The sequence below is a fragment of the Taudactylus pleione genome, unplaced genomic scaffold (assembly GCF_031769625.1).
Source record: "Taudactylus pleione unplaced genomic scaffold, aTauple2 ptg000707l, whole genome shotgun sequence".
Lineage (NCBI taxonomy): Eukaryota > Metazoa > Chordata > Amphibia > Anura > Myobatrachidae > Taudactylus > Taudactylus pleione.
Genome location: NW_028285109.1, coordinates 107592 through 123910, shown reverse-complemented (window position 1 = coordinate 123910; position 16319 = coordinate 107592). Strand labels below are relative to the sequence as shown.

At 41.0% G+C, this 16319-nt stretch overlaps 1 protein-coding gene across 4 annotated transcripts in view; it reads left to right on the top strand.

Annotated features, from left to right (window-relative positions):
- Positions 1-510: 510 nt before the first annotated feature.
- The window catches only part of STRN3 (striatin 3), a 77777-nt gene continuing 61968 nt past the window's right edge, over positions 511-16319 (top strand). For 2 of the 4 annotated variants that reach the window (XM_088456587.1, XM_088456588.1), the window contains exon 1: positions 512-1043. In XM_088456587.1, the coding sequence (XP_088312713.1) occupies positions 819-1043 (225 nt within the window). In that variant the 5' untranslated portion in view covers positions 512-818. Of the gene's footprint in view, positions 1044-16319 lie in introns of all 4 variants that reach the window. The other 2 variants (XM_088456586.1, XM_088456589.1) reach the window with 2 other exon arrangements.

Here is a 16319-nt window from a genome sequence, read left to right as displayed (position 1 = left end):
GTTTAATAGGGAGTCTGCCATGTTGGGACAATTTTAGACTAGGTGGTTAAGTTTGATGGACCTGCCGCACATTAGCACATATGCCCCGGGGGCCAGGTGATGTCAGAGACAAATTAAAACCTCGGATTTTTCCCTAATAACTGCTAGTGCTCAGCATGACGCCCATAATATAGATTCAATGGTACACTACATATCTGCTCATAGGTGGCAGAAATAAGGGATGAGTATCCCTAGTGCAGAGACAGGGCACCTTCTGCTGACTGCACGCCACTGAATAGCATCTATATGTCAGCAGACACGGTCAGATTACCCGTATGTATGGCTGTAATGTGTGCATATACGTATGTATGTATATAATACGTATGTATGTGTACACGGAGCCCGATGATGATGACTCGTTGTGCCGGAACAGCCTTCCTGCTAAGGGGAACGGCTTACCCAGTGACGTCACCAGACGTGGTGGCGTCACGAGGTAGTGCAGGAGCCGGGAGGAGGAGCGGAGTCATGTGACACAGGTTGCCTTTGTGACGTCAGTACATGGTTCCCACGCATGCGCACTGAGCTGTCAAGCGGGAGGCGGCGAACGAGGCCGGTTACCCAGAGTGCCCCGCGAACTTCACCGGGCCCGGGGGGTCGAAAGATGGCGGCCGTCAGTAATGTGACTGGGCGGAGGTTATAGAACCGACAGCCGCTGCTTACCCGGGGGTCGGTTAACGAGGCCGCACCGTCCCCCCCTTTCCCCGACCGGAGCTGGTTTCTCACTTGACCACACTCCCTGGCACCCGGATCACCGGAGCCCCCCCCGGGCCAGTCACCAGATGGAGGATCTCCCGGCGGCCAGCGGGATGGCTGCCTCAGCAAGGCCGCAGGTCGGTGGTCCCGGCCAGGCCCAGTTACAGGGAGTCCCCCCGGAGGAGGGCTGTGAGCTCCCGGCCCGGCCGCCTCAGTACACTATCCCTGGGATCCTGCACTACATCCAGCACGAGTGGGCGCGCTTCGAGATGGAGAGAGCGCATTGGGAGGTGGAGAGGGCCGAGCTGCAGGTGAGCGGTCCGGGCTGCGGGAGATCCCTGCACCCCAATGTCTATACATATAAATTATATATATATATATATATATATATATATATATATATATATATATACACATATACTCTCCATGGTCGGAGGCCAGTCACTCTGCGGTAGACCATCTTGTTGTGGCACAGTAAGGGTGCCATGTACCAGGTGTGCCCTTATCTGGTGCCCAGGCTCCTGTATAGGGCACAGTGATCCTGATTATGCCCTGACACCATGCTCCTGTACCCTTGCTGTCTGTACATGTCAGGTAGTAGTCGGTGACCTTGGGTGTATTACCCCCTGTGCCTCGGTGCTTGGTACAGGTGTGACAGGGCGCCAGTGTACACGCTGGAGTTCTTGGAGGATTTCGCATTGCCATTAATGATAGTATCACATAATACTGCTTTCACAAATAACCCCGGTCCTGTACAACACTGTCATGCAGTCAGGCTTGTTCTATGTATTGAATCCAAAAACACGCTTCAGTCCTCTTTAGTTTTGGTGTGTTTTTATACCTTTGCGTGTTTCATGGCCACAGAATGTGTCATATATACAATAATTGTTCATGGACATTACTGTAGTTAATATCAGCAGATGAGTATGAGATCACACATTTCCAGAGTTGACTCATTGGAGGCCAAGATTGCTTATCTGATATACCGCTGGTAGCCCCTCAGCAGATCAATACATTCATTTCATTAAGTGCCAGTTGTGTATTAAAATAGTCCCAGAGATAATGTTTCAGAGATGATACATTACACACGTTCATTCTTCTAAATAACTTGTCACTGAATAACATCATTGATGCTGTGCGGTTGAAAGAAAGTATTATATGAACCCAATAATCATTTGCTTTGTGTGTGTTTATATAATAAAGCAAATGTGCAGATTAAAAGGTTTAAATATTTTCCAACAAATAATTTTGCTACCTTGCAAATAAAGAATTGCTTTATGTCACTATGAGTTGGATAGTCTTCCTTTCCTGGCGCGTAACTCCTTGCTGGCAAAGTGATTTGGTGTACTATTTGATCTTTTACAAATGTGTCCATATATGAGCACCTATTCTCAAGTTGTGCCAAATAACACCAAGACTTTGCGACTTGGCTGGACAATGTAACTTTTTCTTAAAATATGTATCTTAATCTACTACATTATACCAATTATTTTACTACAAATACTAATCCTAAGTATTTAAAACACTTTGGTTGAATTAAATTGATTTTAGCACCACGATAATTAAAGGGTGCCTGTCAGAGCAATTCAATTGTTTTGGGCGTCCATTAATTATCACGCTTGTTGCGCTAAACCTGTCAAATGCCTGGTTAGAGCGCCTAAAAAAAACAGATTTTTGCAGAAATGTGTGCAGCTTCGGCATTAGCGCTCGAACGGAGCAACAATTGAATTGCTCTGTTGGGCACCCACTCATTAGTGCACCGCATAAAACAATTGAATTCTCCCCTATTAGAGAAGTAAAAAGCATATGTATTGTATATGAGGACAAATCTGTACAGATACACAGAAATCACTGTGCATATATTGTTAGAATTCTATCATTTGACCACATGCCCAGTATCTGTGCCATAATATCGGCAGCCTCATCTGCACCTCTGTTAACGAACATCAGGCAGAAGACATTGACAGCGTTCTCCTGGTACACTAATCACAACACATTGTTCAAAGTATAGGCTATGTGCTGCTTCCTCTTTTGACAAGGAAATCCTGTAATGTTACAAGGACAGGAGAGCAGTCTGTATCCTCCCTGCTAATGCTGGCAGATCCATATAAAATCCATCTAATAGAACCTGTTTTTTTTTAGATCCAGTGCTTTGGTCTTCCCTATAATAATAATACATATCAAGGTTTCCCAAGTTGAAAATAAGGTGAACATAAAAAGAAGAGAAAACATTTATACAAATAAAAATCCCCAAATATATACTTGTATTAACACTTGTATCAAATGTAACAATTTGGGGGGCATATTTACTCAGCAGTGGCTTCTCAGTGGTTCTGGCTGTGGTATTTTAAAGGCCAATAATATTAAATGAGAAACTGAGCCAGCAACCAGATCTGCCAGAGAGCAATAGCTTTCAAAAGTCACCGCTTAGTAAATATACTCCTTGGTCTCGCTGTATTTAGAAATGACTGATTATATTAAAAGGGATAGATCACATGTAACTAATTTTCTTTCATTGTCTAAAGGTGCATAGACACGTATTGTAACCAACGATTTTCTGTCAGATTTTCCCTTGAAAAAGTGAACGATTTTTTGAAGTGTATTGAACGATGAACTAATAATGTTCCTTCCCTTAATGAAAATCGTCATGTTGGACAGTCTGAAATGGACGATGAACGATAACTATACACTACAAGCAGGAGTGCGCATATGTGATTATCGTTCATCGTTATAACTCATAAACTGAACGATTTTTTTGAACAATTTAATGATAACGACGTCATTATCGACAAATCGTTCAAAAAATTGTTACCTGTGTATGCATCTTTACTTTCACTGCAATCATCAGAGCTAATTGGTTTGTTTGAGTGGCTGTTCCTTTTTGCTTTTTGTTGAATTAAATATTAGTTGTATCAAAATAGTATTACCAAACGTCATTACAGTTAAAATAAGTCTTTGTCATAGTGCCCTGTACATAAGTCTTTATGCAAGAAATAGATTTAAGAACATTGGTTACTACAGCAGTCAGATTAAATACACATATAAAGCATGCCATCAATGGTCTAGACTTTTCAGTCAGTACTAATAAGAAGGAATTAATGCAGCTCCTAAAGCATGTACCTTTAAGAACGGAAACACTGTTAACATAATTAACGAACGGGAGGTGGGGGGAGGATTAAATAGTTTTTTTTGAGGCGGCAATAATTAAGAGGCGCTCTTTGGAGCAATTCATTTGTTTTGGGCTCCCATTAATTATAGCGCTTGTCGTGGCCAAAACCATGGTTAGCCGCGCAACGCAACTAAACCGGTCTAAAGTAGAGGTTTGGTTGCCCTAACCATGGACTTTTTGCACATTTGTACTTACTACCTCAGGAGGCTGCGAGCAGAAATGTGTACAACCACAGCACTCACACCCGTTCCAAGCAACAATTGAATTGCTCCATCTGGCGTCCATTCTAAAAATAAATACCACCTATGTAAGATAGATAATCAGATAGGATTGTAGGGCCATGTAATGGGATGTAATGTACAGGATCCCGGCGGTCAGAATCCCGACGCCGGTATCCAGACACCTGTTGGTCGTTATCCTAACCCTCCCCCTCTCCGGTGCCTAAACCTAACTGCCCCCTCCCCACATCCTAAACCTCCCACCTTAGTGCCTAATCCTCCCCCTAACACCGCTACTTACCTTCGGGATGCCGGCAGTCGGTATTTAGGCATCGGGATTCTGACAAGTAATGGGATTCCAGCGCTACTGTTCTAAGCGCCAGTTTCCCATGTGCTGGGATATTGACTCCATCTCCATGTAACCAGCTTCCTACACTACAATTAAAAGTGCCCAAATATAAATGATACTGAGCTGTACACAACGAATAACAATTGGATGCCACCGTTCCTCCACATAATAGACGCACTGACATAAGCTTACAATAATAATGTCTGTACATAATCTAGAGTCATATTAAGTACATAAACCTAACACATGTACCACTGATGGCTCACAAGCACCATCACATTCAAGGAGGAAATTTAATTCAAAGCAATATGCCGATGGGCATCGTAGCGTTGCCAGGCTGCATACATATCGTCCATTTACGGTAGTGCCGACATCGTAGGTTTTCCCTTGCACCTCTATTGGAAAGGAACATTGCATCAAATTGAATTCCCCAACCCCACTTTTCAACTTTTTGCTGCATATGCTAGTATAAATAAGCAGTGTGCCAAGATAGTGGGCATTGTGATTCTTCTATATTGTTTGTGTAACATTTTTACAGACTTATTTACAGGGCATTATGAAATCCTTCCTCCACCTTTTACAAAATACTGATTTTATTTGGACTTTACATTGGCCTTGTAAGCTGAAGGTTGTTATTTTGAATGCCAGAAAAGCAACAGTTGATTATAGACTTGGAAAGTAATATTTTTTACATTTGCTGTGAATGACTGTAACTACCTGCGTTGAAGTTGAGTTTAATGGAAACGTATCTCTCTTATTTGGAGACCTCTGTGTGCAGGCAAATGACATTTAGGTTGTAGTGGATCCCAGCACAAGAGACCCCTCTGTATAAAAAAGAAAATGTTTAAAATTAAGCCACTTGCCAGATCTGGAATGTGCGAGCGGAACATCATCCACGCAGATATTTTTATAGTCTTTAAAGCCACCTAACCATCAGTCGATAGCTTATCCTAGGATGCTACGTTCTACTACTGATTGGTTTATAAATGGTTAAATAATGTTACCTAAATGAGGGAGATACTGAGCACTTCAACATCTATCAAATATTCAAAATTAGCAACCACCTGTATACAATGTATATAATTTTTAGTTTTAAAGTGAATTCCACAGTAGTTTTCTACCGTAGCAGAAATGGACTACTCTTGATATCATGCTATTTTAAAAAATAAAGGTTTCAAAACAAGCAGATGCGTTTTAAAATATTAGACAAGTAAAATGAATGCACTTCACAAATTTGTGGGTGACTAGATTTTGCTGTTTTTCTTGTGATTTCTGTTGTATATTTCTTTCCATGTTAATTTAAGTAAAATTGTTGTAGTACTTCGGTCTTCCACTAGCAATTGACTTCCTTTGAGTGATTGTACACAAGGGTGCCCATTTGGTTGTCTGTTCTGACCTAATCAATCCCTGCTCCCAATTTTCACTGGTTCTGTTGTCTGTATTATATTTACTTTTGTAAGTTTTATGTTCTATAAAAATGATAATAAACTTAAGCTAATACAAAAAACAATGGAACCCCTTTCATAAAATAATATGCAAGAGCCATCCATCCACTCATGAAAACGCGCTGGGTTAAAAATGTACAAGCAACAGGAAAGTGGGTACTCTCGAAGATGGGACAGTGCCCACAATAACATATGTTTATTGATATATTTAAAAATAGTAGCAACAAGAAAGGCCCAATAAAGTGAAAGACTTTCTCAGAATAGAGTTCTGGACAATAGCCATAGACATGGCACTTCTTGGAGAGTACCTGCTTTTCTTTTTCTCATGGATAAGTATATGGTCTCTAAGGCCTGTACACACTAGACAATAACTAGTGTGTACTGATCTCTTAACCGACTGCACCAGGTGGGGTGCCGGCATCGGCAGCAACTGTGCAGGCCATTCTGCACTCTGACGGGCGATGTAGCTGACGACACACAGGAGCGCACATCAATGACATTCAGGGTACACACTAGATGATGTGTCCGATATATCGTGCAATCCGGCCAGAGTGTGCGCGGCCTATGTATTACCTTTACTTTGACCAGTGAATATATCTGACACCTTTAATGTCTAACATATCACCATCCATGTGGATAATAAAACTATAAATTCATTCATCTTTAAGCTCTTGTGCTTAGAACCTTCTCCCCATTTCCCTTCCCACAAATTACTCTGAGTTAAATACATGCAAATTAACAAAAAACATAAAAACATGCAGTTGAGACTAGTTAAAATCCCAACAGTAAAGTCCTAATAAATGCTGGCTGTTTGTGGGACTCCAGAAAAACAATGTTATTGAGTAGACTTGCGGACGTGATCTCTCTGGCTAGTACTGAGTTACATAATTTTTTTTATCTTTCCTGGAATATAGCTACAATTGTTTATGCTATATAAAACATACTGGGGTTCTATGGCAGCACATAGCAAATCATATCTGGTATTTCTTTCTCTAATATCAATATCAAAATTTAAAGGCCTTTGAGAGGATCCGTGATGACTTTGATGTGTATGTGGTAAATAAAGGCAATTCAGTTATATTAGGAAATCTCTTATTTATGTTTGCATGGTATGTAAACTGGTAAAAAGTAGGTTAAAGGTCAATATAACATATATTGCTGCTAATAAAATATATATATATAATTACACACACTTGCTTGCTAAATATGTAACCCTATTTTAAGCCTACAAAAGAAAATGAACATGTGCACATCCTTCATGAATTGCACAAAATGAGTTAAATGAATTTGTCTCAGCAGAACCTCCCATCCTTTTGTCTGTTGAATGTCCCAGAACCAATCTGTGCTGTTAATGAAGTTAGACCCTACTCCAGCCAATGTAGCAACCTACTGCTCAATTTATCTCACTTTCCCATTGACTGGTGAAATACAGACAGCTGATCCGTTCAGGGTCACCCATAGCTTAACGTACATGGTAGGAACATGGAATACATGGCTGTGTACACATCTGCTAACATGTTTCAAACTCCAGTTCTTGGACTAAATTCACAATATTTGTGGATCAAAGTAAGGCTGGGTACACTAGAGGACCCGGCAATCTTGCCGATGGTTGGGGCGATTTACCTTCGCCTCGGACCATGCAAGATTGCACGTACACACTAAAAGATTTAACGAACAACGAAACGAACCCTCATTCCGTCCTTCCTTAAACTACAGAGCCCCGCATGCGATATTGTGTGATTGCCCGTGCAGCATGGCCGATCTCACGATATTGCATGTGACCCGCGGGAGCACGCAATTGGACCGACTGCACGACTTGTCGTTCCAATTTGCCTCAAAATGATAAATTGCCCAATTGTGTAGTGTGTACCCAGCCTTAAACTGATGCTATGATCTGTATTTTTTGGTATAATCAAACATTGTATCTGTTATCCAAAATTCTTTTGAAAGTGTTGTCATTCTGACAGAATATGGTGTCCATGAAACCCACACTCATACACCCCTGGCAAGTAGCACAAAAAATGTGTTCCAGATTTCTGCAATTTATGTAGATACCATATCTCATTAATAGCGCAGCATGCTCCTCTAGAATTCCTTTTTTTAAATTTATTTAGGGCTAATGCAAGCAAAAGCCTTGAGAGAGTAAAGAGAAAGTTAACTGCAATGCAGTGTTGTGTGTGAACTACATTCATATAACTTGTCATAGTATAGAAAGTTTCCTATTCAGTGTTATGGCTTCTCCACACTATTGTAATGTTGCCTGTAAGAAAATAGCCGAATGAACAAGACTATACTGTGCTTTGTATGACAAGTATGCCATTCCCTGGATAGTCAGCTGCTATTGAGTACAGCTGCTGGACGCACATAGCTGTAATGAATGAATGGCACTTTATGTAATATGAAGAAGTCTGATAATATCGGTTTGTTGTGTTCAGTTTTAAACATTTGACAACACCGTTCTGAATAAGTATTAGAAATATTTTTGTTACTTCCTGTCACATACAGTAGTTGTTGTAAACCATAGACCACAAACCTCTGTGTGTGTGTATATTACATGGCCATCAATTAGATCAACATCTGATCTAGTTTGACCCTTTGTCAATAGAGACTGGTAGGAAATGTAGTCAGATGAAAACATTCTCACTATAAATGTTATATAATAACCATGTATGCTAACTCATTGCACCACTCAGATGATTTATTTTATTTTTTTAATTGTATAACACTGAGCAAAACTAATTGCTGATTGGTAACTATGAGTTACTTAAACATTTGCAATTTTCAGCAATGATATTAAACAGTCCTCATGTACACTTTCTGTCCGGTCAAATTGAGGCCCTATGGGTACAGACCCTGCATTCCTGGCATAAATGTCCGATGTGGCTGTGTAAATGTGCTGCCAGAGTGGTCATACTGCGTATTGGCCTGGGTTTACATGTTAGGATATTTTGTTTGTAATTTTACTGGTGATCATGGTTGGTTGTCTTTTTTTAAATTATTATTTATTTATTTATTTTTTATATGCATTATAAGTTAGGAGCGAGTTTGCCCTTCTCCACGATGGCCCCCATACAGTAGCAATGGATTGTCTCAATTCTGTGATCCTGAGATGCCGGGTTGGAGGATCGGTGAAATCCAACATGTTGGATTTCACTGGTTTGCCAATCAGGATCAAAATTTAACTTGTGTAATTTCACAGATGCTCTTGACGGATCGCTGAACAAAGGTGGCCGCTGGTCGTCATTTCTGATCCGATCGCAGGAACGGACCGTCAGTTGTTGGGTGTATGGGGGCCTTTACTTGTAACTATTTGCAAATCGGCTGATTTGTTACTATACATTAGCAATCTACACCCCAGATTGGTCTGTGAAATTCCACATGGTGAACAACTTGACTCACTTATTCCAATCACTTTTTGGTCAGAATCTGTGATCTATAAACCCCATACATTGCAGATTTTTTCTTTTTTTTTTTACACGATCATCTGCAATACGCAGAATTGTCCCAATTGATTGATGTATGGGGGCCTTTAGTTACACCCCCCCCCCCCCCCTCCCTTTCCAAATATTCCTAGCAGCTCATTTGCCTCTGTGGAAACATGCAGGTTAAATATTCACTGACTGTGTTTATTAAACCAGTGTTCGCAGCTATCTACTAAGCTCTTGCACAGTGTTATTTAAATAGGGTTAATATCCATTTTACAGCATGTGATCCCTAAATGTGTATGGTAAGATGCGTATGTTATGGGACTGTTGCAGAGATGAAAGCAAGTCCTTTTCCTGGGCGTACCTTGTGTGCTTTTGCTCTGCACATGCTGCTGGTACAAACGTAGGCAACTAGGGGCGCTGCAGAGTAGTGCGCATACCAAACACATCTCTACTTGTGACTGAAGGAGCGTAACTAGTGTTTGTTTTAGCACCCTGCACCGGTCACAACCCGTGCAGTTCCTCTTTACCGTCTGGGATGTTGCGTCCTCTGCTCTGGTGCTTTTAGCACTTTCTAATCTTTATATCATTAGTTTGTTGCATCAGCTGAGTGTGCTAGAAGCACCCGAGCAGAGAGCGACACCCCAGGCAGGAAAGAGGAACTGCAGGAGTTGTGACTGGGGTAGAATGCTAGAATGAACACTAGCTCTTACGTAGGCTGAGTGACGGCAGAATTGCAGGTTATGCAGAGGTGAGCGTGCACATTACTACTGCTTTCAGATAGACCTTTTGCACTAATGATTGGACTTGTGTGAGTGTGCACCAATGATTATGACTAAGCGTATGGATAGGGGCAGTCCAGGTGCAGAGAGATGTATATACGAATTATGTTCCATGCATGCAGTATGGGAGAAATTGCTGACCACTTTTGTTCAGCACTGCCTTAACCCCAACAATATATAAATATATATAAAATATTTTCACCTGAGGTATTTGTTACAAACTCGCTTTTTGGAAAAATAATTTTTTAATAAGTACGAAACAAACATCTAAATTCCTAACTGTACAAGATGCCAGTTCAATGTTGCGTGACCTGCTCTGCTATTGTTTATTGGTGAGTTGCCCAATAAAACCTTGCATACCGCAGGTTTACTATATCTTACACATGGAAAGCGTGAACATTTCTTGGAAGCTTTGTTTTATCAGGTTTATTGACCCCTAATTTTTCAGCCATTATGGCCTTTGGGTACCATTAATACACACTAGAGCTTCCTTTGGCACATCACATTTATACTTGCTGTATTTTTGACCGAACATAAACGCCAAGCATGATTTCTGAAGTATGTGCAGTTGGTCAGTAACTGGCAGATGATACGTACTTTTGGTTCTAAGTTTGGGCATGCAACGAACAGAAAAAGTCGTAACAAGCCTTTTCGATATACACATGAAGATCCAATAGATTGATGTGCTCACATACATACATTTACACAGGCCCCGGGCCCTGCTTCAGGAATGAATTTGTTCCATTTTTAAGTGATGTGGCCACTATTCTTTTTATGCTCTTATTTGTCTATGTAGCTTAGAGACTGAAGTCTCATATTGATGTTCTCTGGAGTTCAGTGAACCCAGCACCAAGCAAACAAATACTGCCCTGGATTAGTACAGTGATTTATCGCTCAGGTATGTGCCAGGCAGAAGTGGGTGTGAGGTGATTCATCAGAAATTGAATGAGCTTTATCTCAGGGTCACATTATAAGGGATCCTGTTCAGGCTGGTGCTGCTGAATGCATTTGTCATACCCACAAAGCAGCCAAGAGGCATGCCAGGCATAGTTTTCATTCTTTGTGTAGAATATGGGTAGTTGCATAAATAATTATGAGAATGCATCATCTCTGTGACCAAAATGTACTGTAACCAGTGCCGACAACTTATGTTTTCTTAGTGTGCAGTCCGTTTTCATCATTGTTTTCATTTAATGGTATTTTGGGAGTCTGACTGTATATTTTTTATATCTAATATAACTTTAGTTATAACAATTTGTTAAACATTAATAATAATAAAAATAATAAAACAACATAATGCAGTTATTGAACATCTTTTACATTAAACGGCATGAAAAGTAAAAACATAAACTTGAATTTAAAACTACAACCTATCCCAGTGATATGCTACTTGTAAGTGGGGGAGGTAGGGGCACAGTACACTGGAGCCCACAGTTGTCAGCTAAGCGATGCACGATCACCTGGTATTGCAGGACTGCTGCATGGGTACACTTGCAACCCCGCAGTGTGATAAATACATGATAGTGCTGAGTGCTTTGTGGTGATAGCACTGTGAAAGCAGCACAGGAGAGTGGCTGGGGACTGCCTGATGAGTGAGCAATAAGGATACAAGTAATGGCTTAGACCAGAGGTTCTTAAACTCTGTCCACACAGATCAGGTTTTACAGGTCACCCAGCAGGTGCCCAGGTGTATTCATTACTCACTGACAGATTTTAAAAGATCCACAGATAGAGCAAATTATTTCACCTGTGATTTTGTGAGGAGACCTGGAAAACGTGCACTGCTTGGGGTCTTGAGGACCGAGTTTGAGAACCTGTGGCCTAAGGCCCCCATACATCAGCAATTGATTGCAATACTCGTGCAATTTGCAATCGATTGTGTGTAAAAAAATCTTTCCCTTTTTCAATCGATTGCAGAATAAGCACAATCGATTGAAAAAGGCAAGATTTTTACACACAATCGTTTGCAAATTGCACGATTGCTGCAATCAATTGCTGATGTATGGAGGTCTTTAGACCATAAGTGTTCCTGCATCATTTATGGGATTGTTTAGCAATCTGTTGTCTGCAAATGTTTGTGCTCTTACCATATAGTTAATTAAGTGCCGGAATGTTTTTTTAAAGAGAATAAAATACTTTAAATAGAACATAAACGTTTACCAGGGTCCTTTTTTGTCAGTAGGAAGCTGGAGATTGTACTCTGCCACCCAGTGTTCTCTCATTGCAATACACTGAATCATACTCTAGAATGAGAAACTCTAAAAGGTTCTGACTCGTACATTCATTCTTTCATACTTGTACCTATGCCAGTGCAAACATGCTTTTCCAATACAGTAAGGCTCAGGTTGGTTGGTGGAAGTGCTTCAGCTGCATAACTTCATGGCACAGACACCATTGTTCTTCAGAAACAAATGGCTCCATTTGCAAAAACACTGGCATAGTGTACTACTCTGAATCAGGCCCTGTGTCCTAGTTTTCCAGCTGGTGTGCAGTCTTTGTCGACATTCAGAATGTCGGCAGTCAAAACGGGGAATTCAATTGTTTCTCGTGACCCGGAGCTATGTATTTGTTTTGGGCGCCCATCACTTATCACAGATTTCTGCTTGCACTCTCCTGAGGTACGAACAGAAATCTGCCCAAAGTAGGGGTTTGGGCACCTTAACTGCAGCACAGTGCAGCACATTCTGCATTTGGGCGCCTTTACTGGCACTAAGCGCAGGAAAAGCCAATTTACGCGGCTAAACCTGTGCATTTCGGTCACGAGAACGCAGCTGTTGCGCAAACAATTGAATAGCTCTCATCACTTTAGATGGGAGCGCCGGGTGCCCAAAATAATTGATAGTCCCCAAATTGTCAACATTCTCAATGACGACATTGACATATTGTCGACATTGTGAATGTCAACAGTCCATTTTAGGGTTAGTCTGCGGTTAGCGCTAAAATCACCTGAAAACACTGTCAACATTCTGGACCACATCCATCCAGCTGAAGGCCTATGAGCTAAATCTGACCCTTTGAGTAGAGTATGAAAATTTTTTAACAGTATTCAGCTCATGAGCACATCATTATTGCATTAATGCAGGCCCTTTTCTAACACACATTACATTTTTAGGGGCGAATTTAAAAGTTTTTATGGGCACCTTAACTAATGGGCGCCCAATGGAGCAATTCAATTGTTACTCCATTCAGCCACGGGAGCAGCCAGCACCCACATTTCTACTTGCAGCCTCCTAAAGTGATGAGCAGAAATGTGTGAAAAGTCTGTGGACTTTAGACTCGTTTAGCCGCTTTACGTAGCTAAACTCTGCCTTTTGTTGTGACAGTGGGTGTCCAAAACAATTGAATTGCTCTGTTGGGTGCCTATTAATTATTGGCAACCAAAAAACAATTGAATCACCTCCTTAGATCATATTGATCTACAAAATAAACAGAGGAGTCCGCACTAGTGGTGAGAGAAATGGTAGTGAATAATGCCTAATACAATTAGATTAGGTCAAAAATGAAAAAAAACAACGTAATGATCTATCACACATTTTAACAAAAAAATCTGGATGACTCTAATGTTGGTGGTGCACCCATAGGATTTGTGCAATATACACTAGAAAAAAGACAAATTAGCCTTTGTTGGGGCACTCTTAGAAAGGAAATGTAATGAAAATTAATGAACTTTTAATAGTGAACTCGATAAATTCTCTTCAGTTAGGTAACTCACATGAAAAACAAATACATATAGTGAACAAACGTAAACAACATAAATGTTGCAATCAGCATACAGTAAAAAAACAAATATTAGTATATATGATGATATGAGAGTGATTAACCTTGTGTCACATGTCATTGATTGAATAGCAGCAGGGAACAAGAGTAAACCCTATATGTACCAAATACATCAATCAGTGTGAATCTGCTGCCAGTAAGAATGATGTATAAACATGGGCAAAAAGCACAGATGTTACAATCAGGACTAAGGAAAACACTCAGTTTATATATACATAAAACAATGTTTCACCTCACCTTTATCTTGCATAAAGGAGTATTTAACAACATAAATATTCTCCTGTTAGATCTATAAAAGTAATTCTGCTGTTAGTTATAGGCAAGGTAAAAAAAATGGGCGAATATCTAATACCCCTTTTCCACCTGAATTCCGGGTCTGACCCAGAGTTGGAACAAAGTTCCTATCCGGATCAGACCCAGAATTTTGCTGGCGCCGACTCGGGATATTCCCGAGTCACGCCGCTCACACCGCAGTCGGGTCTGCATATACCCGGCTTTTGCGGAGTGAAAGTGGTCGCTTGGAGATGACGTCATCTCCAAGCGCCACTGAAGCCGGACCAATCGGCCGGCTAGCCGCGCACTCCAGGTCATTGTGACCCGGAGTGCGCTGTTCTCACAGCAGGGTTTCACGGGCTACGCCCGTGTTAAACCCTGCTAGTTGCCTGGGTTGGATTGCCTGGTCACTCGACACGGCGATTCAACTCTCTCCCCTTTTACACCAGGGAGCTGCCCGGGTTAACCCTCCAAAAACCCGGGTTTTAGCTCTGGTGTAAAAGGGGTATAAGACTGAATTAACCCCTCTTCCTAACTCCACTTGTTTGAAAATCACAGTGGGTCAGAGAGAAAACACAGACGAGTATAAGAATAATCGAAAATATAGTCAATATGCAGGCACCAACAGTTCTAATCTATCTAATCTATCATATAAAATAAATGAGTGTTCCATGTGACACATTTATCTTATATGATCTAATTGCTGTTTATTTCATTGTATTGTACCTATTAGACAGAACTTGATCTTGTTACATGGTGTAATTAATCTTCACCTTACTGCTGCCTGAGATCCTGAGCAATTCAGCTGCATTGTATTAAACCGGTTTTTGCCTTAGAAGTGATAGTTACAGCAGGCCTATAGATTAGAACTTTTGGTGCCTGCATATTGACTCTATATTTTCGATTATTGCTTCTCGCATCATCTTTTCCCTTTTCATTTATGTTGGTTAAAATTTCTAATTAGAATGGAAATGTTGTAAATACACTGTGCAAATAATTGCTGCTTGGGGAGAAAGTACCAACCAATCAGCTCGTAACTGCCATTTTTCAAACACAGCCTGTAAAATTAGTTAGAAGCTGATTGGTTGGTACTTTATCTCCCACCAAAGTTTGATACATGTCCCCCCTTTGCATGCAATGTCATTGGTTGCGCCAGTAACTGGCCTAATGATGAGGTTATCTTTATATGCAGCTCTGAGCCCCACACTCCAGCAGAACAAATGTGTCTGCATATCTGCAGAGCAGCTGGCTTTATCGTTGGTGTAATTGTTCCTTAAATACATGGAAAGTGTTATATATAGTAAATGGTTATTAACAGGATTTAAGCAATACTGTATTCATTTGGAAGAGCTCAATATAATACTTTTAACATTTTCATTTCAAGCACATTTATTATTTGCACAGTTTGACAACATAACATTAGATCAGCAACCATAGTAATGTGCCTATGGCAGCAGTCACCCTTATGTAAGTAATTAGGGTAGTAGATGGCATAGGTGCTTCCATATTTAAAAGACTACTAACAGCCAATAACATCTGTTAATAATGATTTCCCTGGTCCCATTGGTTCACTGCCTTTCTGCACTCTGATCTAAACCAGTAACTTTTTGGTGCCTCAAAGGGTCAGATGTGATTTTGATTGATGTGAATCAGTTGGCAGCTTGCAGTATGTTGTTTATAGTCTGCAATAGACTCTAGTAATGCTGGACATATACACTGTACAATTATTGGGGCGATTCGCCCAATATCCGCAGATCGCCCAGATAATTGTAGTGTGTGTGGGCAACTGAGGGTTAAATACTGATCGGTCGGGCATGCCGTCTCATCCAGCATGCCCGTCTACTGCGATATTCTGTAAGTAAATGACGGCCACATCGGGCAGTGTATGCCTAGTCGCGGCCGACAGGCAGACATTTCCCCTGTTCTTTCCCATGGAAGGAACGGGAAAATGTCTCCTCCCATTGGGTGGAGTGCAGATATTGGGGCCAATACACTTTGAGTTATCTCCCAGTGTATGCCTCCGATATCTGCAGGCTGCACTCAGCGCTCGCGAGCAGGTCTGAATCAGGCCCTCAGTGATGTGCACCACATCGTACTCTACCTCTTCCCATCTAACGCCCAGCACACCAGATGAGAAGATGTATTGAAT